The 22,429-nt window shown below is 41.4% G+C and overlaps 1 protein-coding gene across 1 annotated transcript in view; it reads left to right on the forward strand.

The window, feature by feature from the left end:
- LRGUK (leucine rich repeats and guanylate kinase domain containing) overlaps positions 1-22,429 on the forward strand; it is a 103,158-nt gene that overhangs the window by 73,484 nt on the left and 7,245 nt on the right. Inside the window, exons 16-18 of the mRNA XM_068973246.1 lie at positions 11,594-11,733; positions 15,076-15,164; positions 18,187-18,306. Of these exons, the coding sequence (XP_068829347.1) occupies positions 11,594-11,733; positions 15,076-15,164; positions 18,187-18,306 (349 nt within the window). The remainder of the gene's footprint in view (positions 1-11,593; positions 11,734-15,075; positions 15,165-18,186; positions 18,307-22,429) is intronic.

Genomic DNA, 22,429 nt, shown 5'->3' on the forward strand with positions numbered 1-22,429 from the left:
CCATTCATCACTCACTTACTGAGTGCCTGCTGAGCTTCTGCACCTTGCTAGGTACTCCTTACAGAGCTCACAATTTTTATGTGGGACAAGGAAACAGGCCACTGAACAAGGAAACCGATCGGACTTGGTCTGGCTTAGCTGCCCATCCTCTAGTTTCTACTGTGAAAGCAGCATTGACCTCTAAGCTGGTGAAATGAAAATGTCATTCATTTAGAAAATATTCTGGCTGCTTCTCAGACCTGAATATAAATCGGTTCTGTGAAGAAGCCTCTTCATGTTTATTCATAAAAGTTTATGCTTTCATTGGACTAAAAATTACTCTGCGTGCTCAGTCGTTTCGGTCGTGTCCGACTCTTTGCGACCCCATGGACTGTCGCTCTCCAGGCTCCTCTATGCATGGGATTCTCCAGGCAAGAGTGCTGGAGTGAGCTGCCATTTCCTCCTCCAGGGGATCTTCCCAACCCATGAATCGAACTCGCGTCTCTTATGTCTCCTGCATTAGCAGGCAGGTTCTTTACCACTAGCACCACATGAGAAGCCCCCAAATTGCCCTGATTCCATTAAATAAGATAATTCTACGCACTTAGTATACCAAGGAGAAAGGATTGTTAAATTCTTCTATATGTGTAATTTTATTCTTTTTCAAGGTCCTATGTGCATCAACAAAAAAAAAGAAAGATATTTTTGGTTATTAATTTCTAAAGTTACATTGTTGCATTTGTTAAGATGTTTTTTAGCTAACTTCTCTTTATGTTAAAGCAGGAGCTCCCTCTAGCAAGAAGACTGCCTCTGGGGTGCCCGCACACCTGGTTCCATCCCCAAGGCGCTTGGCAAAACTGCAAGCGGATGGCCAGGTAACAGAGCATCTCTCTGGAATGCAGATCCCCACAAAGGTCCCTGAAAATCAGAGCCTGGCTCCCTCCCAGAACCAGGAGCTGACTCAGGAGGGAGCAGCCCCTCAAAAGGGGCTTTCTCCTGAAAGCCAGGTCAGCGCTGAGCCTCCTGCAGAGGCCAGCCCATCAGCGCCTGGTCTTCTCCAGAAGGTCCAAGACTTATCCCTAGCCCAGATGGAAGGCGATGCTCAACAATCAGCTCTTTCTTCAAATACAGCAACCACAAATCCACCTGAGAATGAGGCCCAGACATCCGAGGTGAAAGCCCGTGAAGAGGGGCAGCCTGCCACCACCCCTTCTCAAGGGCCTCTTCAGCATCCTGACCCACCACCAGCCCAGGGCCCTCAGCTGGATCAGGATGAAGAATCAGGCGAGGCCAGGGTAACCCCCAGCAGCCCTCCCTGCTCTGAACTTCCACAAGGATCTGACCCCGCATCCTTCGGCCCCCAGGGAATGCAGGAGGGGGAAACCAGGTCAGCCAGCCTGCAAGCCAGCAGTTTCCACCATGATCCTCCCAGAGATCCCTCCAGCCCTGACGAGGTTAGGCCTGGACCACCTCCGGGAGACTCTCAACAACCTCCCGAGGAGGGCGTCCCCAAAGCCGAAGTTGCCCGGGTCGACACTCCTTACCCAGAAATGCCACATCCCCAGGACTCAACAGATACCCCACAGACCCAGGACAGGGGGGAACCCGTGACTCTGCCTCCCAGAAGCCGGCTGGCTCCCACCAGGCTGCCCCAGCCCCGGGTCCTCGCTCCGTTCCAGAGTCGGAGGCCCACGCCCAAACTCCTGTCACCCAGCAGGGAGGAGGCCCTCGGAACAGCCTCAGATCAAACCGTGACTCCCTCTCCCAGGCCCCAGGTAGCTCAGGACGAAGACCCCAGTAAACTTCCTCTCATCAGCTCCCCCCATTCCAAACAGCCACCCAACCCCAGCCCCCATCAGGGCCCCGGCCACCAGCAAGTCCAGGAAGAGAAAGTCCAGGAGGTGAAACTCCCTCTTATCAGTCCTCCGGTGCAAGAGCCATTAGCTGCCCCCCACCCACCCCAGGAAGGGGAGACCCACTTAATCAAGCTCCCCCGAATTTCCACTCCTTTCTCAGAACAGCTGCCTCAGAACATGGATCCTTCTGATTTGAGGTCTGCCAAGGAAAGGCAGACTCCCAAGGCAGGCCACTCCTCCAGCAAGAAGATTTCAGATATGCATGCCTCACCCCAAAACCACGAGCCAGGACAGCCCACAGGAGCTAGGAAAAAAAAACTTCCTGGCCACAGAGAGACAGCTAAAGGGCCCACACACCTGAAAAGGATGCCACCTGGAGGTCACCACACAGCATTGCAGCCAGAATCCCAGAGGAAGCCAACCCCCGTCAAGGCCCCCAGCCACCCCAACCCCAGCCCTCCCCGGAGCCCTCAAGGGAATCGGAGAGGAAAAGTCCGAACACCAGACATTCCTGAACCACCCGACACTGAACCAGTGCCTAAAGATGCCCAGGTCCAGGAAGAGAAAAGGGGAAACGTACATCATTCCAGGAAAAAGGTCCATGCCAACCTCCCTGCAGATGACCTGGTTCAGAAAGGAGCCAGGTCGAAGAAAGGACTGGCTTTGAAAAGAAAGGATTCTGGAGGATTATCTCAAGAAAATGCAGCTACCCTCAGTGGTGATCAAGCAACTCCAGAAGGTCAACCCCCTCATCGGAGACCCCCCCAGAGTGAGGAGGTCTCTGTGGAGTCAGCATCGGAGGGCTCTGCTGCCCACGAGCATCTGAGGAGAGAAAAAGAGGATCATAGAAGGGGTAGGTCTCAGACGGGAGAGACCTCTTCGGATCCCCCAGAGCAAGATGGCACGTCCCCCGTCCAGCAGCCTGTCAAAGACACGCAAGCTGAGCAGGGAGCCAGCCAGACTGGGCCAAGCTCTGTCCAGAGGGACCATGCTTCCAACCAGCATGCCAAAGAGAGAGGCACCTGGAAACACAGGGGAGCCCCGGGGAACACCAGCCCGGCTGCGCCCCAGAATCAGGCATCTGCTGGGGAGCAGGGCAACTGGAAGGGGAGGCTTCGAGCTCGGGGCAGTCAGAGCACCAAGATGTGACCCATCCCGGGGCCACTGGGTCATTGACATCTGTGCCCCCAAAGGCGGGGAAAGCTACGGTCAGGGCAGAAGAGCAGCTCTATGGTGGTGGGGTATGCTAGCAAGTGGTTCCCCTGCTGCAGCAGAGAGAGCAGGTCTGAAAGGCTGGTATCAGCAAAGATGCTTTGTGTCCAGACTTATGCGAATTCCAACATAATTGTAGGCTCTGTCTGAAGCAATGCCTTATAGCCACTAAGTTTTCTTTTGCTGTTCTTCAGTCGCTCAGTCATATCCAACTCTTTTCGACCCCATGCACCGTAGCATTCCAGGCTCCCCTGTCCTTCACCATCTCCCGGAGTTTGCTCAGATTCATGTCCACTGAGTCAATGCTGCCATCCAACCATCTCATCTTCTGTCGCTCCCTTATCCTCTTGCCCTCAATCTTTACCAGTTTCAGGGTCTTTTCAAATGAGTTGGCTCTTTGCATCAGGTGGCCAATGTATTGGAGCTTCAGTATCAGTCCTTCAATGAATATTCAGGCTTGATTTCCTTTAGCATTGACTGGTTTGATCTCCTTGCAGTCCAAATGACTCTCAAGAATCCTCTCCAGCACCACAATTTGAAAGCATCAATTCTTCGATGCTCAGACTTCTTTATTAGGAAAATTCATTTCTAGATTAGCAAATTCTCTTACACTTCTTGCATTATCAAGGGTTCAAAAGCAAAAAGAACCCTGAGAAAGGAATCCTTTGTAGTTTCTTGGTCTCTCCCCCAAACATTCCAATCCCACAGTTAATTTGTGTGAAGAGGATAGGTTTTTTACATCCATGACAAGTGATCGAGTGCTTCAGATTTCTATTAGTATGTACTGCCTGAAACTGACTTTGTTTGAAATGAACACCTTCTTTCTCTCTTTGAACCAGAACCGCATGTACATTAGCCCATGCCTTCATTATGCCTAACCAGCTGGCTAAATGAATTAGGAGGGAGAAAACTGAGGCAAATCAGTTTTTTGTTTATCTGTTCATACCATCAGAATTCTTTTGCTGGCAAGTGTCAGGAATCCAACCTGAGCCAGCTTACACAAATCTATCGGAACGGAGGGGAATATCTCACGAAGCCAAACTGGGGAGGGCAGAGTGGCAGAAGAACCTCAGACAGACTGGGGACCATTTCAGCACATCCAAAAGTCATCATCTCCAGGATTTTCATCTTCTACTGGACTCTTGTCATCTCCTAGACTTCGGTCATCTCCAAGACTCTTACCATTTCTCATCTCTGTTTTTGCCTCCATGCTGGCTTCATTCTCTATGACATAAATGACGCTAAATCAGTTTCTGCACTTGGCAGGGAATATGACCATCAATCACTCCTAAAGTTTACATTTGGTTTTACATCTGGCAGCTCCCACTATCAGAGAGGGATTGACTCAGGTGCCCCTTGGTCCCAAGATTAAAAGATACATATATATTTTTTCTCTTTTTTTTCAGGGATATTCTCTGATTGGCCCAGTGTGAGTCAGATGCTCATTCTTCAGCCAGTCTACTCTGGCTGGGGACAGGGGCACATTTAGGTATACTCAATAAGTTCCATTCTGTGAATCCTATCATTCACAGGAAAGAGAATAACTAAAGAAAGCAGCCAGTCTAAGATTTGACTCTGAAGAATTTACAAGACAGTCATTGAGCACTCTTACTGTGTGTTCAGTATCACACTAAACTGTTTGGTATCCTGTGTTTTAAAAATGTCATTGATGACTACATTACCCGTAGCCTGTATAAATATGTCTTTATCTTACACAAAAGGCATGTCTTACCTTAACACATATCCCCCAAAATTGTATGTAGGTCAAGTGTTATTTCAAGTGCCGTAGAGGAAATTGATATTTTTTACAATCCACGGTGCAGAACTCCTATTGTATAATGAAGAGCCTGTGATATACTAATAATTACCCTCTGATTTATCTGGTTTGTCCAAGATGAAATTAATAAGGTGAATTTTTTTTAACATATCATAACTTATTTTTATGAAGTTAGTTCAAGTCCTCCGACAAGCATGGATTGAGTACTTCATATATGCCAGACACTTTGATAGCTTCTACATGGAGTGAAATGATGAGGACACTTCAAGGAGCTCTGTCTCTTATCAAGGGAGATAGATAAGAGTGTTCATTACAACACCATGTGATTGGGGCAGCTGGAGGCCCCACAGCATGCGAGGGTAGGTTTCGCACCAAATAGAGAAGAAAACTCATTTATTAACTTTTCCAGAATGTCACGAGAAGAATACTAAGGAAGGACACTGATTCAGCCTGGGATGTGAGAACTGGATGAGAAAACACTTCCAAAAGGAAGTTACCCTTCAGCTAAGTCCTCAAGGTTGCAGAGTAGTCAGCAGGCTGACAGGAGAGGAGGGAGGTTCTTTCAGAAGGGAACAGCATATGCCTGAGCAGGGAGGTAAGAGCAGGCATGGCATCTTCTAAGGACCCAAATGTCAGGAGAGCTGTAGGTATATGGAGGTATTTGTAGATCCAAAGGGCACTTTGTGCTATGCTAGTGAGCCTGGAAACTTGATCTGTTAGAAAACGGTGGGGAGCCATTGAATGGTTAAATGTTTTATCTTAGGGGCGTCTGTCATCTAGTCAGTATAGAGGATCACTGTAAGGAGGGCAATACAGGTAGCCAGAACAGTGGCTGGAAAGCTATTGGCGTTAGTCCTAACACAATGCTAAGGGGCTGAAACAAGGCACATTGTTGTGGGAACGGGCAGATTCGAGACATTTGGACTGGATGTAGGGCGAGTGCAGACTGTAAAAGAGAGGAGGAAAATCAGGATAAGCACCCATTGTTTTCTGACCTGCATGTGGGGCATTTTAGAGGCACAAATAACTCATTTAGGTGAAAAACTTTAGAAACTGATTTGGTTTCCTCCTTGAGCAGCTGTTTTGGAGGCTCATTAAGGAATTAGGGACTGCATCTTCATTAGGGCTCTAATGCAAAATAAGATGCCAAGTTTCCCATCTTCTGAATTGTAAGAAGCTCTAGCATCCTTCCCTGGGGTCCATGATGGTGTCCGGTTTGTGTTTTGGTCGTATAAACATCTCTGAGTCAGTGCAGCTGGATATTTTGTCTGTGGTTCAAGGAAATGAGTAGAAAAGATTGCTGTCTCCTCTCTCGGTGCGAGATTTTTAACAGCTGTTATTGATTTTCTTGGCATCAGGGACACTTCTGCTTTTTAATCATAGAATATAAATATTTAAAGATTGTCATTTTCCATCTACATTTACAAACAAAGTTCATATCACTTTCATTTGTTTTGTGCCTTAGCAAAGTGATTTTTATGGGGGGAAAGAAACAGCGCTGTTGACTTTGGGCTCTTAGCTAATACAATCCTCAGCTTTTTAGAAGTCTGGTGCCTGGTATTCAAAATCAACAGAGGTAATAGTCCCACTGGGCGCCAAGAACCTTCTTCAAATATTTTAATCAGTTATTTCCAAATCTCAAAAGATAATTGGGCAAAGGATAATTTGGTAATTTACAAAAGAGGAAATAAAAATGGACAAAAACTTATGTCAAAACTTAATTGCTTGGTTCAACTTAAAGATAGTCATTCTAGAAATCTTATTTCTTTATTGACCACACATTCAGAAAAGAATAAAAAGAGACTGTTTCTTTGTGTTGATGATAAATAATGTTAGACCCAAATCTTTCATCTCAAAGGTGATTATGAGAAACTAGTCCTGATTAGCAAAAACTGGGGATCTTTTTTTTTTTTAAGTTTGTAACCTTAGAAATTCATGATTTCAGAAAACATTGAGTCAAAATTATCATTGGAAGTTCCAGTTCCAGTGCAGTCTATTTGTGCGACCTTAGGCAAATTACAAAGCTCTCATGCATAAAATGGAGATACTAGTAGTACCTGTTCGCAAGATTATTGTGAGGATTAAATGAGCTAATATATTGAAAAATACCCAGAATGATGTCTGGCACATAGTAAGTACCTATATATGTGTTTGTACATTAACATGTAAGCAGCAAAAAATTTTTTCTATCATCTTATCCTTAATTGGAAAGGACAACGTTGTTAAAGTAGGTGGAAACACTTGGCAACTGATGTGGTTTTCTCATGGGGCTTTCCAGGTAGCTCAGTGGTAAAGAATCTTCCTGCCAATGCAAGAGACTCAGGGGACTCGGGTTCAGTCTCTGGGTGGGGAAAATCCTCTGGAGGAGATATAGCAACCCACTCCAGGGTTCTTGCCTGGAGAATCCCATTGACAGAGGAGCCTGGTGGGCTACAGTCCATAGGGTCGCAAAGAGTCGGACACGGCTAAGTGACTTAGCACGTATGCACACACAGAAAAGATTTGTAATAGCACCTGAAACATAGTGTGCTCAGTAAATGTTATCTTTTTTTTTTTTTACCATTATTATGTCATTGATAATATCAAAGGTATTTATGTTCCATGTTTCCAGTTGGTTACATCATAAATGCCATCAAGGTATATGATTGAGGAAGAAACCACCAGATAGTGGGCATTTTGGTTTCTCTTTCTGGTAAATTAAAGCAAAGACTGGCTTCTATAGGCTACCAGATCTAAAGTCCCTTAGTTGACAGGGACAAAGATAGCAAAGGTAAGAAATAAAAGAAAGATGTATTTGCTTGAGAAGTGACCAGTGAAACAGCATCTTTGAAAATGTTGTTCTTAAGGGATGAGCCGTTGCAAGCAGAGACCCCTTGCCAAGGTGGGATGTAGGATTGGGCAGAAATCACATCAGAAATTTAGTTCTCAAACATTTTGCTCCAAGGAGAGGAAACCTTTAATCTGTGTTCAAGCTTCCTGAAGGTTTTTATCCTATTTCCTGCCAGCCATAGCTACTCTTTCCTTATCCTCTCCTTTCCCCAAATACTATACACATCCAGATTTTATTCATCGTTTCCACTCTTGAATTTATCTGCCCTACATTTTATCTCCTTCAAAGTGTCAATTAACTACTTCCTGATAAACTCATCCATTTTGACCCTGAAATTCAGGGTAATGTTATTATATGTTTTATTTAGGACATTCTGGATACAGTGTCCAAATACTGAACCCATTAGTTCAACTCTGCTGAAGACATTTCAAAGCATGGAGTTCAACGGATAGAAGCATTCTTTTTGTACCTCATAAATTCTGTCTTAGAAGATACATTCACATGCTTTCCTTTATGGTGTAGAATCTGTTCTCTGTTTAAATAACTGGTTATTCCTTTGATTAGACACTAAAGAATATAGCACTTTACTGTTAGAATAGTTTAGTACAGTATTCATTTCATCCTGTATAACATGAACATTATTACTATATTTTTACTCATATGATAGCTTTCTACTACAAAAGCTTATTTTGCTATGGAAAATTATTATAGATATTATATGGAATGATTGTTTTTCTAGTTGCAATTATTCCTTTCTCAGAAGAACAGATAGACAAGATGTTTAAGATTTAAATCTGTCCGGGAAAAAAATGGCTTCTTTCGGCCCCATTGGTTTTGTATTAATACTTTCTAATGTACTGAGCAATTTTCCACTACAAATTGTGTAACTAGCCTATTAAAAATAAATAAATATTTAAAATTGTGTAGCAGATTATTGCGTTTTAATTTGTTCCTGGTCCTTTTTATGGTTACATATTTCAGCATTGAAACTTTCACAGAGATTTTTGTAGCTATTTGCATTTTATATATGTATATGTATTTAATCATGGTAGGCATATATTACTCTTGCTAACTAAAAAAAAAAAACCTTACTACTACCAAAATAAACATGTATTTTAAGCCCCATTTGAGTGGGGAAAGAAAGGAATGATTCTGGCTGGCTGAGAACTTTTGTGTGAAACTTAAAGCCTATTTCCAAGTCATACGTTCCCGTGTGTTTTCAAAGAGAGACAAACTCTAGTGCTGATTCATTTATTTTGTTGTTGTTGCAAAGTTTTATTTAACTGTTAAAAAAAAATGTATACTTAAAAGTGTTCAGGAGCTTCCCTCCCGGCTCTGTGGTAAAGAATCCGCCTGCCAATGCAGGAGACATGAGTTCAATCCCTGATCCGAGAAGATCCCACATCCTGCAGAGCAACTAAGCCTGTGCCTTGGAGCCCGGGAGCTGCAGCTACTGAGCCCTCTTAGAGCCCATGCTCTGCAGCAAGAAAAGCCGCTGCAACGAGATGTACCACAGCTCGAGCTTAGCCCTACTCTCCACAACTAGAGAAACTCCCGTGTGCCAGTGAAGACCCAGCACCAATCAAAAATAAAGAGAAAAAAAAGTGTTCAGTCTCATGCCTTTAGACAATAGAGCGACTTAGTTGCCTTGCTAAACAAGTAATCTTACAGCTATAGAAAAAGTGGTTATAGAAATAGGGATTTTTATTTTTAAAAATATTTACAATCTGACTCCCAAATTCTAACTTTATTACTAGTTATTAAAATGACTATGTGCCTATGATATCAGATCATCAACATTTTTTCTTTCCTCCTTTTTTTGCAGCACAAGGTCTTATTTCATTTGTGTAATAATGTGTTATGAAATACACACAGACGTTTTATCTTAGGTACATGGCTTCTATTGCGTCCGTTATTTGGTTGGATTCTGTGCTCATTTTTTAAACGTCTTATATAAATATTATTTTAATTCACTGCAAAAGGGTATAATTCTAAATAAAGTCTGTTACTTTGAATTCATTTGAGATATAGTTCTGATTGTTCCAGATATTTCATTTATATTTTCCTGTATTTGGTAATGATACCAATCCATAAAATAACTTGAAAATCTGTTATGCATCAGTAAATTCATTTATGCTTCATTGTAGGTGTTTAAGTAAATATAACTAGCTTATATACTGAAGAACTTGGTAATTTTTGTGGACTGTACAGTGACATATATAATTTAATGTTGCCTCAAGTTTGACTTTAATTTAGATACTTTGAATAACATCACTTTAAGAAACTTTGTTGCAGGATATTATATCCAGTAATTATGATTTTTTAATAACTGAAAAGTAATATCTCTTCTTCATTAATGTATCAAGACATTTGAAACTATATTAAGAACTGTATGAAACTCTTTACTATAGGAGTCCAAGTCTCGAAAGTAGTGGCATTTCAATGTAGTCTAATAGTAGTCTAAACGCATTATATTTACCCAAAATGTTTTGTTGCTGAGAAACCATTAAGACATTCATCTGTTGAGTTATAGCTCCATTGTATCATTGGATAGAACTTGGTTTGTTTACATTATGGTACAATCGACTTATGGATGAGAAAGCTAGAAGAAGGGACCCCGACACAAATACTGTACATTAAGTAAGCTTTTATATAGACAGGATCATTTCTATGGAAATTATAGCTTCTGTTTCTTTAAATTTCATCTTTTTTTTTTTCAGATTCATCGGATCTTTTTCACAATGCTCTATTCTTTTCTTTTTTTTTTTTACAATGCTCTAAGAGTCTCATCAAGAGAACAAATGTTTTAGGTTTTGTTTCTTTGTTTTAATGAGTATAAGGTTCAGTCAGCCCTTCCGTCTCTTCTTGTTTTGTTTGCCTTGCCTCAGCCATGCTGAATTCTTTACTGTAATTCAGTTGTGCTAAGCATGCTTCTGGGTGTTTATACAAAGCCATTCTCTCTGCCTGATATGCTTTTGTCCCATATCAAAGGTATCAAGGTATTTGAATGCCTTCCTTTATCACTTTAGACCACTGTGCAGATGTCACCTCCTTAGGAGGACTTCCTTTGACCGTCATGGTGTCCCTCACTCTCCCTGCTTATCTACCTTCCTGGTTACCCTTATCACCACCTGACATTATCTGGTGTGTTATTTGTCTGTCTAGTCTCCAACATGAAAATGTAAATCCCACATGTCAAGACATTTTATTTACTGCTCTATCCCCAACACTCAGTGTGCTGTCTGGCACATAGTAGGTACTCAACCAATATGGGTTGGATGGCTTTTCCATCAGGAAGACTGAATAGAGGATGTTTCCACATAACAATTGTCTCCTATTATCTCTGTGATTGTTATAAACTTAATTACTTCAGTGTCTCAAATGCTCTGTCACCTGGAATTCCTTGGGTGTGGATTCATGCATTTGTTACATCTTCTGAGTCTCTCCCCTTCAAGACAGGTGCTGAATGGTGGAGCTTTAGACTTCCCTACCATGGTTAAAAACTTATTTGTCTGCAACAGCTTTTACCTTGCTTGTTTTTGTTGGCTGTGGTGGGGATTGCTATGCAATTTGGTAGGAGTTTGAGTTCAGATTCTGTACCAGCACACAGCCCAGAATTAAAGGTCTGATTTCCCATGGTTCCATCCTTGGTGTAGGTGAGCCTTTAATTCCATTCATAAGTCTTCACTGATCGAACACAAAGTGTACTGCCAGAATGTTTCTACTAGGTGACGTGGACTATATTTACAATAATAATTATTATTGTACTCTTAAGACATATTTTTAGTTATCTTACTTTCAAGTTGACATGCACAGACTTCAAGTATACACTTTGTTGTGTTTGAGCAAATCCAGATATAAAACATTTCCCTCACTTCAGAAAGTTGTTGTATCCTATTTTATGCCTTTTATTTTAAACTTTATTTTTTTCCCTAGGAGATATTAAGAAACCTCAGCTGAAACCTGAAAAGACTTCTAGGAAGTTAAGAGTTTCAAATGAGTTTGAGTCCCTGGATTTTGCAGACAGAAACTACTTTGTGAAATTATGGGCCAGACTTTCAGGCAAAAAAACGCCAGTGGTAAGAAGGGGTAGAAGGGGAGGGGGAAGCCGCAACTGAACATTACGCGGTCAGACAAAAAGGATGTTGGATATTTTAACACTAAGTTTCACCAGAACTGTTCTCTGACAGTGTCAGCTGAAGACAAGCCCCCCCCCCCCCCCGCACCCCACACACACTTTCTACACCTCTAAGAATAGGCATGGGTTCTAAAAGTAGAATATTCAGTGTAGATTTTGGGAGTGGCTTTCCCCCAGGCTCCTAGTCAGAGCTCTGACACTCAGTTCTTCTAGTTAAGAGGCACAGAAAAGCGCTACACAGAATACTGTAAAATATGTATATTTCAAGGGAAAACTTGCTTTGATGTTGAGATACAATTTTGAATATTCTTGTGCTGAGCCTTCAAAGCAAGTCCACTCAAAGAGCCCATGTTTTATAAGTTTGCAGTACGTGGACTTGTCCTATAACTTACTCTAATCCCTTCGAGAACTTTGAGAAGTCAGGACGGACAGGAGTTGACCTGCATTCACATTAGGTCATGTTCTTTTCCTGTTTGTGATGGGTTTTCTGTGAATGTTGGGAATATAGAGCCTAAATCATTGCCACTTCCGCAGACGTGATCCTGGAGTGCAGGAAATGTCCCATTTGTTTATGCAAAATAAATTGAATCTAGAATTGTTCCCACCTACTAGAATCTGTGGGAAATCAAATATCAGTCATTAGGAGTGGGAGTCCTCACTCCCAGTCTTTGAATTAAGTTCAAGAATCCTGAGGTTTACACCATCCTGGAAATTTAGGGAAGGGAAGGGCCCCTGGTTACCATGGTTATCATGGTTACCATGGCGATGCACCTTGTCTGAAACCCTGAGTTCCATTCCGAGCCCGTGGTTCTGGTATTCTCCAGATCTCCTCCTCTGAGTACCTTCACCCAGTGCCAACTCCTAAGATCTCACCACACCCTAAGAGCTCCCTCAACATGAGGAGCCCATCAGCCCCTCTCCTTATAGTCCTGGGAAGCCCAGCTCTTTTTTTCTTTTTTTTTTTCCCATCACTTTCTCTCCGTATCTGCTCTCCCACCCTCCTTGGATGGTGCATTTTTATGTTCCTTTGAGCTTAGACTTTCAAATATAAGTTCTCTGTTTAACTTCCCAGGGCATGGTGTATCCAGACTATGAACTCCAGAACATACATTCTTGGCCACCTTTATTCTTTTTTTTTTTTTCTCCTCTAATATATTTTTAAAAATATTTCCACCTTTATGTATTTATCCATTTTGGGGGCAGTGCTACCCATAGCATGTAGGATCTCAGTTCCCAAACCAGGGATCAAACCCACAGCCCCTGCATTGGAAGCCCAGAGTCTTAACCACTGGACCACCAGGGAAGTCTCTTGGCCACCTTTATTCTTTAATGATAAGTCTGTGTCTTAACAACCAGAACCAGCTCATGTTGCAGTTAGGTTGTCCTGCCACTAAACCTCATACACACTGATGGGAAACACACATCACTGCCTCACAGCCGCTGCCTGTTAGTGTGTGTCCGTGCTTTATTTAAACGTGACCAACCTGAATGCTACCTGCTAGAAAGTTTTCAGGTCCAATTAAAGGCAGCTTTTCTCTGGTCAAGGGCACTCAGGTACTCAGGAGTGAGAACAGAGGAACAGACATGAAATACACACACGCTGGGTTCTCAGCTATAATTCATCTCCAGCATTTCAACATAAAATTCATGAACATTATGGAGGAACTGGAGAGCAGAGGCTATGATCAAAAGGCAATATGAAAGTAGAAGGGGCCACGTTGGTGGGGGGAGGGGAGCAGGTAAGCAGACCACATGTTGTCAAAAGTTCTCATGAACTTTGACATGCCCAGGGTCATGCCTTACCTGTTGCCACCTCCCTGAGAAACTGTTCAGCCCCCATAATCCAGGGCTTCTACAGCCTAGTGTGGAACTCTGCTGTGCTCTTTGTTAGAGGGTTGGTGGTTTCTCATCCATGATGGCAACAGCGCTGAAGCCTCTTGCAGCCCGAGGTTCTGGTAACCTCACCTGCCAACCCTGATGAAGATAAAATGTAGCAGGGTAGTTTCATAGAAAAGCAAATCAAATCCCGCCAAGAGCCAACAGATTCACTCCTCAGAAATGAGAGCAGAAGTAGTGCTAAATTGCTGCTGTCATACACATGAGGTGAATTTGCCTGAGATTATTTCAGTGCCTCATTTTCTTGTAAAGATTATGAAAATTTGATGCTATTTTGACATTTTAAGTGTATCAACTTTTAGGATAGTTCATAGGTTATCAACTTCTTGCACAGCTATTATAATGCTGCAAAATGAACAACAACCTTACGATCATCACAACAGAAGTTTAATGAGGTGTTATGATGTTATGGTGGAGATCATAAATGGCCTTTGTTGTTGTTGTTGTTCAGTGGCTCAGCTCAGTCATGTCTGACTCTTTGCAACCTCATGGACTGCAGCACACCAGGCTTCCCTGCCCTTCACCATCTCACAGAGCTTGCTCAAACTGATGTCCATTGAGTCGGTGATGCCATCCAACCATCTCATCCTCTGTCCTCCCCTTCTCCTCCTGCCTTCAACCTTTCCCAGCATCAGTGTCTTTTCTAAACAGTCGGCTCTTCGCATCAGTTGGCCCAAGTATTGGAGCTAAAGCATCAGTCCTTCCAATGAATATTCAGGGATCATTTCCTTTAGGATTGAAAACAGACTTTATGCATCACTTATAATTTGGAAGGGGCTTTCATGTAAATTATCTCATGCAGCCCTCATTGCAACCCTTAGGAGAAGCTATTTTAATTCATTTTACTTTCCCAGCATAAATCCCTATGTATTTTTGAAACTTTTTATTGGATTGGGGAAAGTAATTACAACTTCCTCAGTCAGAGATCTATATCGTAAGTCATTCATCCCCCAAAATAGAAATGTTTGCACTTTTTGGTATTTAGTGATGGTGATGGGGTGTTGGTGAAATACTGGAGAAAAACCTCACAATCTGTTGTATTTCAGATTCATACTTATCATCAGATATATTCAGTCAGTTACTGTGTGTGCAAAAATCTGATAAAACTAAAAAGACAGCACTAGTCTGTATCATCAAGAGATAATCTCATTAGAAAGATGTAGGAAATAATATGACATGTTAATACATTTAAATTGCAGTCTTCATAAAAATATTTTTGTTTTATAAAGTTTTTTTTCTTTCCATTGGACAAATATTGTTTTGTAGACCTTTTTTTTTTTCTTTCCACACATTTGGCAGTCTCTCTCAAGAAGAGGATGATTATAGCTATTTTAATATCTGACATATTTTTAATTCAATATAATTATAGATCATATTTCTTGCCTAGGAAAGAGAGTCTTTGGAGAGACAGTATGAGACAGCCCGGCAGACCCTAATGGGAAATACGCCTCCTCAGCACACGTTCCTATTTCAAAGGTAGATATTTGTCACATGTGTTTATAGTTGGGCATCTTTAGATTGATTTTTTAGTATCCAGGTATACCAAATGAATCCTAAATCGTCAGCATAACCAAGGACCTTTGTACTAAAATGGACCTGGTGGTAGTAAACCTAGTTCTAGAAGTTGTATTTCCCTTTCACTTATACATGTTTTTATTTTTATTTATTTATTTTTAATTTTATTACTTTTGCCATCGGTGTACATGAGTTCCCAATCCTGAACCCCCCCTCCCACCTCCTACCCCATATCATCTCTCTGGATCATCCCCATGCACCAGCCCCAAGCATCCTGTATCCTGTATCAAACATAGACTTGCGATTCGTTTCTTACATGATAGTATACATGTTTCAATGCCATTCTCCCAAATCACCCCACCCTCTCCCTCTCCTACAGAGTCCAAAAGTCCATTCTATACATCTGTGTCTCTTTTGCTGTCTCATATACAGGGTTATCATTACCATCTTTCTAAATTCCATATATATGTGTTAGTATACTGTATTGGTGTTTTTCTTTCTGGCTTACTTCACTCTGTATAATAGGCTCCAGTTTCATCCACTTCATTAGAACTGATTCAAATGTATTCTTTTTAATGGCTGTGTAATACTCCATTGTGTATATGTACCACAGCTTTCTTATCCATTCATCTGCTGACAGACATCTAGGTTGTTTCCATGTCCTGGCTATTATAAACAGTGCTGCAATGAACATTGGGGTACATGTGTCTCTTTCAATTCTGGTTTCCTTGGTGTGTATGCCCAGCAGTGGGATTGCTGGGTCATAAGGCAGTTCTATGTGCAATTTTTAAGGAATCTCCACACTGTTCTCCATAGTGGCTGTACTAGTTTACATTCCCACCAACAGTGTAAGAGGGTTCCCTTTTCTCCACACCCTCTCCAGCATTTATTGCTTGTAGACTTTTGGATCATAGCCATTCTGACTGGTGTGAGATGGTACCTCATTGTGGTTTTGATTTGCATTTCTCTGATAATGAGTGATGTTGAGCCTCTTTTCATGTGTTTCTTAGCCATCCATATGTCTTCTTTGGAGAAATGTCTATCTCGTTCTTTGGCCCATTTTTTGATTGGGTCGTTTATTTTTCTGGAATTGAGCTGCATAAGTTGCTTGTATATTTTTGAGATTAGTTGTTTGTCAGTTGCTTCATTTGCTATTATTTTCTCCCATTCAGAAGGCTGTCTTTTCACCTTGCTTATAGTTTCCTTTGTTGTGCAGTATACATGTTTTTAAAGGCACAGTATGTTCTTGCCTGGAGAATCCCAGGGATGGGGGAGCCTGGTGGCCTGCCGTCTATGGGGTCACACAGAGTTGGACACGACTGAAGTGATTTAGCAGCAGCATACTCACTGTTGCTAGAAACCGATGATTTTTTGCAGTCTTTGAGGACTGCAAAGGATGATATTTCTGGTCATGTTTGAATATAAGTATCTGCCTTCACCAAGGCTTTAATGATGGAAGCTTAATTTTATCCTATTGAATATCCTGTCCTTGTCCTTCCTGAATCTCAAAACAATAGTAGTTAATGATTTGTGGGATCATTTGTTTAATGTCTCCTTTCCACATTAAACTGTAAATTCCATGAGGATGGGGACCATTGTATCTTTATTAGTCCATGAATTCTCCATCCTTAATATGCAATGGCTCACTTAGTCACTGATGCACAGTAGAGGCTTCATAGATATTGGTGGCTATAATAATTACTGTGCTATTAATTATCACATGTGATGAGGCACATTTCAACTTTAAGAGATACTCAAAATGAATAACCAGGATGTTTATGAAATGTTTGTGTTTTATTTTCTCATAAATGTTATAGGCTTCAGTATTCTGAATTCTCTTTTCTGTTTGACTTTTTGGAAAGTTCGAGTAGTAAAGTGACGCCCCCATTTTCAGAAAGTTACTAAGAGCACTGACAAGACCTTAATTATAGTGTTTTAAAGAGCTTTTTAAAGTGCAGTGATTCAAGAAAGCAGAATGCTAAAGCTATTTTAAAATGTTTTTCAATTTCACTTCTTTTTATTGTCTGTAATTTTAAGCTATTTGTTGAAAATCTCTAACCCAATATAAATTGTTTTATCTTTGTCTTCTATGTAGCAAAAAAAAAAAGTGTGATTTCTTTTCTCCATATTGGTAAGCTATCTTTGGATAGTCTGATTCTGAAGGCAGGCTGTATGGAATATACAAAGTTCTACTGGAGGAGGGGGCACGGGTGGTAGTCAGGAGATGGTCTGTATACCCCAGAGCAGCTAAAGTAGTGGCTTGTCCGACCTCTGACCAGCTGAGTGGCCATGCCTACTGACACACTGTGGACATTTTAAATCTGAGCATCTGATGGGTCATACAAGGGCAGAAGGGTGCTCTGAAATTTGCATGCCTTTATATGCAATCGGTCTACTTTGCACATAGCAACTCTATTTAGCAAGTCTAGAGTGAATAGCGGTAGGATTTATTCACTAAAAGTAGTTAATGATTCTTTCAAGTCACTCTGTCTGGAAAAACAGGCTGGTATAGATGAAAAAAGGCTATTGTATACTATAATTCAGTAGAAAGTAAAACAGTCGAATTTTGATAAATATTTTATTCCGATATTATTTCAAAGTATGAGATTACAAACAAAACTGGAAAATACCTATTTCAGTTTTTATAGCAGCTGATATATTGCTGGACTTCATGTAACAAATAGGTGAGGATTTACAATAGAATGTGCACTCATCAACAGGAAGATAATCTGCCTGTATTAATGTCTTAATGGATAAGGAGTATTCAGAAAAATACAAATTTGCTTAATCTACAAATTAAAATGTAATACCAGTGCCTAAAACAAGCTCTGATGTGTTTGTAAGTGTATACATTACATTATTCCAAATAGATTTTGCTGTCAAATGCATTTACTTGCGATGTAAGAGTCAGTATTTAGGTATAACGTGTGTGTATATGCTTGATATCATTACAGAATTCTGTTGATCTTTTTTCCAATTTCAGGGGTCTAGTACCAGCGCCCATCATCAATAATCTACGTTATTTTACAGCATTAGAACTCAAGAAAAGTTTTGAGCTTTATGGGGATTATTTTAAAGCCCCCTTTGGACCTTCTGAAAAGAGGTGAGTTGAGTTTTGTTGGAGAGAATAAATAATTTTCTGCTGGTTAGTTACAGCCATGGTGCTTATCCCTAGACTTCAGAGAATTCCTGATGCTGGGAAGCAGGCCCCACCATGGAATATGAATGGAGTAGATCTGAGCCCTCTAGGGAGGGCACAGCCTTATAATCAAGGTTCACTAGAACCTAAGAAGCTTCTCTTTGGGACTTTGAAACTTGGGGGAATGACACACAGATGCAGGGGCAGTTTGAGATCATTCAAGTCACCAGTGGTGGAATAATCAAGAGTCCGGTATAAAGCACAAGCATTGATGTCTACCAATCTCTTCCAGTACTGCAGCTTGGCTGTGTTCTTGGCACCTAGCTCTTGCCAGGTTTAAAAGCCTGGTTCTCTAGTTTTTCATTAAATCTGCAAACTACCCAATAGCTTTTCAGTGACTCCCTTTTTGAAATTTAAATTAGCCAGAGTTGGTGTCTGTAATTTGTAATCCACATCTCTGATTAGTACAACTGAGAATGTTTGCTAGCTGATGCTCTCGATTTTTATTATAAAAGTCTTTCTTTTTTTCCCCTGGGTCCCGATTTTAATATGTCAAACTGTGATTCAAAACCTGGTATGTGTAGGCTGAGAACTCCACATAGGCCCTCCCACTGGCTTTAGTGCTTGACTTTTGTGTGCATTCCATTTCTGCTTCAGCTGTCCCTGCTACTACCGTTGACTGTCTGTCTATAGGTCTTAAATCCATGCTTCTCAAGCAAAGACGTGGCTAGTTGAGTCAGATTGGGTAGAAATCTCTAGCTGGAATCCTCACAGGTAACATAGGTAACAAGCTGGTCTATAATTGGTGGCCCCTATGTCATATAACCATCTTTTTTTCTAATCATCTGTGGCCAGAGCAGTGACAGAGAACTAAGTAAAGAACTCTTCAGCAGGAGTTTGTGGGTTTGGTCTCTCTGAATGCATGACAACAAAATAGACAAGAAGTGACCGGAAGCAAGCACACTAAAACGTTAGCAGTGGGTATTCCTCTAGAATTATCAGTTATTTTTATTGTCTCCATCTTTTTTTCTGTAAATTCTAAATCATCCACACAGCATATATGTGTTTTATTTTTAATATCCTAAAATGTTTTTTTTTAAAAAGTCATGAGAATTTGATGAAATATTCAGTAAATTGGTCCTATAATACAATTAAGTTGCTCATTGCTTCCATATAGTAATATAAACTTTGGGTAAATTATAAAGTGAAAGTGAAGTCACTCAGTCATGTTCAACTCTTTGTGATCCCACGTACAGTAGCCTACCAGGCTCCTCCATCCATGGGATTTTCCAGGAAAGAGTACTGAAGTAGGTTGCCATTTCCTTCTCCAGGGGATCTTCCCAACCCAGGAATCGAACCCAGGTCTCCCACATTGTAGGCAGACGCTTTACCATCTGAGCCACCAGAGAAGTAAATTACAAAGAGTTAAATACAAATTAAAAGATGCTTGCTCCTTGGAAGAAAAGTTATGACCAAACTAAACAGCATATTAAAAAGCAGAGACATTACTTTGCCACCGAAGTTCCATCTAGTCAAAGCTATGGTTTTTCCAGTAGTCATATATGGATGTGAGAGTTGGACTATAAAGAAAGCTGATTGCTGAAGAATTGATGTCTTTGAACTGTGGTGTTGGAGAAGACTCTTGAGAGTCCCTTGAACTGCAAGGAGATCCAACCAGTCCATTCTAAAGGAAATCAGTCCTGAATATTCATTGGAAGGACTGATGCTGAAGCTGAAACTCCAATACTTTGGCCACTTGATGTGAAGAACTGACTCATTTGAAAAGACCCTGATGCTGGGAAGTATTGAAGGCAGGAGGAGAAGAGACCGACAGAGGATGAGATGGCTGGATGGCATCACCAACTCGATGGACATGAGTTTGAGCAAGCTCCGGGAGTTAGTGTTGGACAGGGAAGACTGGAGTGCTGCAGTCTGTAGGGTTGCAAAGACTGAGTGACTGAACTGAACTGAAATACAAATCAGTGCTTATAATATCAGTGGTGTGTTAAAAGTCAGATGCAAATGTATATCTAGCATATAATGTAGCTTTAAAAAATATTCATGTATATGTAACATGAAAAAGCACTAAAAAGATATATGCCAAAATATTATCAGTTATTATCTCCTAGTGATGGGATTATGGCCAATTTTTATTTTCTTTGTTCTTCCCCATATTTTCCAAGTGAGCATTTTATAATTTTTGAGGTACTAATGTAACTTTAAAATGCCATTTTAGAAGTCTGCCATGGCAAAGGGATGTTTTATGAGGATGATGCTTCATCATGAGAATGCCAACCTAGAAAATGAGTAATAGCTTCCTTTATTTCTAAGTTTTATTGTCATAACATTTTGGGTTTCCTTTGAGAAATCTGATAACAAAAAACTAGAGTCCCCACTGAATGGTTCCCCCAACTATGCCTAGCTCACTGGATACTAGATACTCTCGATTACAATTAGTTAACTCATTATAGTGGCAGTGTTGAGACTGTAGATCTCTGAGCATTTATTCATGCTCTCAGTCTTTAGTACAGTTAGGTAGCTTGATGGAAGCACTGAGAGAAAGAATGTCTCAGTTTAGGCTGTTATAACGCATTACCATAGGCTGAGTGGCTTAACCAAAAGACAGATATTTCTTAAAGTTCTGGAGCTGAGAAGTTTGAGATCAGGAGGTCAGTGTGGTTGGTATCTTACGAAGATCCTCTTCCTAGTGTACAGATGGCTGGCTTCTTGCTGTGTCCCCGTATGGCAGAAGCGAGCTGCCTTTTGTCCTTTTGTGAAAATCGCTCAGTCATGTCCAACTCTTTGTGGGGACCCCGTGAACTACACAGTCCCTGGAATTCTCCAGGCCAGAATACTGGAGTAGGTAGCCTTTCCCTTCTCCAGGGGATCTTCCCAACCCAAGGATCGAACCCAGGGCTCCCGCATTGCAGGCGGATTCTTTACCAGCTGAGCTATTTCTTATAAGAGCGTTAATCCCTTTCAGGAAGGCTGCACCTCTGGACCTAGTCACCTCCCAAAAGTCTTATCTCTTTACCCCATCATATCGGGGGTTAGGATTTCGACATATAAATTTGGGCAGAGTTGGGGAGGGACACAAACATTCAGTCCATAGCAGAATTAAAAAAAAAAAAAAGAATTAAAAATTGCTTACTAGACTGCAATGGGCTTCTCTCTCAACTGTTCCCATGGTGAAAAGGGTGGGTCAGACCTTCACTCAAGTCTGCTCCCACCACATGGTAATGCCTGTGTCTTTCAACCCCACCACTTTTTGACTTGCTGACTTTCAAAGCATTTTCATTTACTACGTTCTTTGATACAAAGGAACAGTAATTGTTTGAAAGGCAGAACTTGCTGTGATCCCTTTCTTGGTATGTGTTTTAAATGAAGAGGTATTCTCTTCTAAAAATAAGAGACCAAACTGTCTGTCTTTTGAGTTGAATTGCGTTCCCCCAGAAATGTGTATGTATTCACATAAATTGATATGGAAAACATTCAGAGCCTCAAAACATAAATAAAGAAAAGAAGTAAATAGTTCATAAAAGCTAATTAATAGATGCAAGAAATAATGATTAACCTTGCTGTGAACAAAGCTCAGCTGTTCACAGTGCTCTCTCTGAGGAATGAACTCCCCCTCAGTGGATTTGCCCCCTCCCAAACCCCTGCACCCTGGAGGAAGCAGGAACAGGTATAACCCAAAGGAGAGCAGCTTGCTGATAGGAAGTGCACTGTCCCAGAGGCAGAGACTCCAGGCATCCAGATCACACCCCAGCTTTGTCCTTAAAAGGGGATGGGAGGAGCCTGGTAGGCTGCAGTCCATGGGGTCGCAAAGAGTCTGATATGACTGAGCAACTTCACTTTCACGTTTCACTTTCATGCACTGGAGGAGGAGATGGCAACCCACTCCAGTGTTCTTGCCTGGAGAATCCCAGGGACGGGGGAGCCTGGTGGGCTGCCGTCTATGGGGTCACACAGAGTCGGACAAGACTGAAGCAACTTAGCAGCAGCAGCAGCAACATCTAGCAACAGTTATGCCCAATGTATGGTCCAGATCAGGCTGCTTAGCATGCTTTCATCTTTTCTGACCTTG

This window comes from Capricornis sumatraensis, chromosome 5 (assembly GCF_032405125.1).
Source record: "Capricornis sumatraensis isolate serow.1 chromosome 5, serow.2, whole genome shotgun sequence".
NCBI classification, from domain to species: domain Eukaryota; kingdom Metazoa; phylum Chordata; class Mammalia; order Artiodactyla; family Bovidae; genus Capricornis; species Capricornis sumatraensis.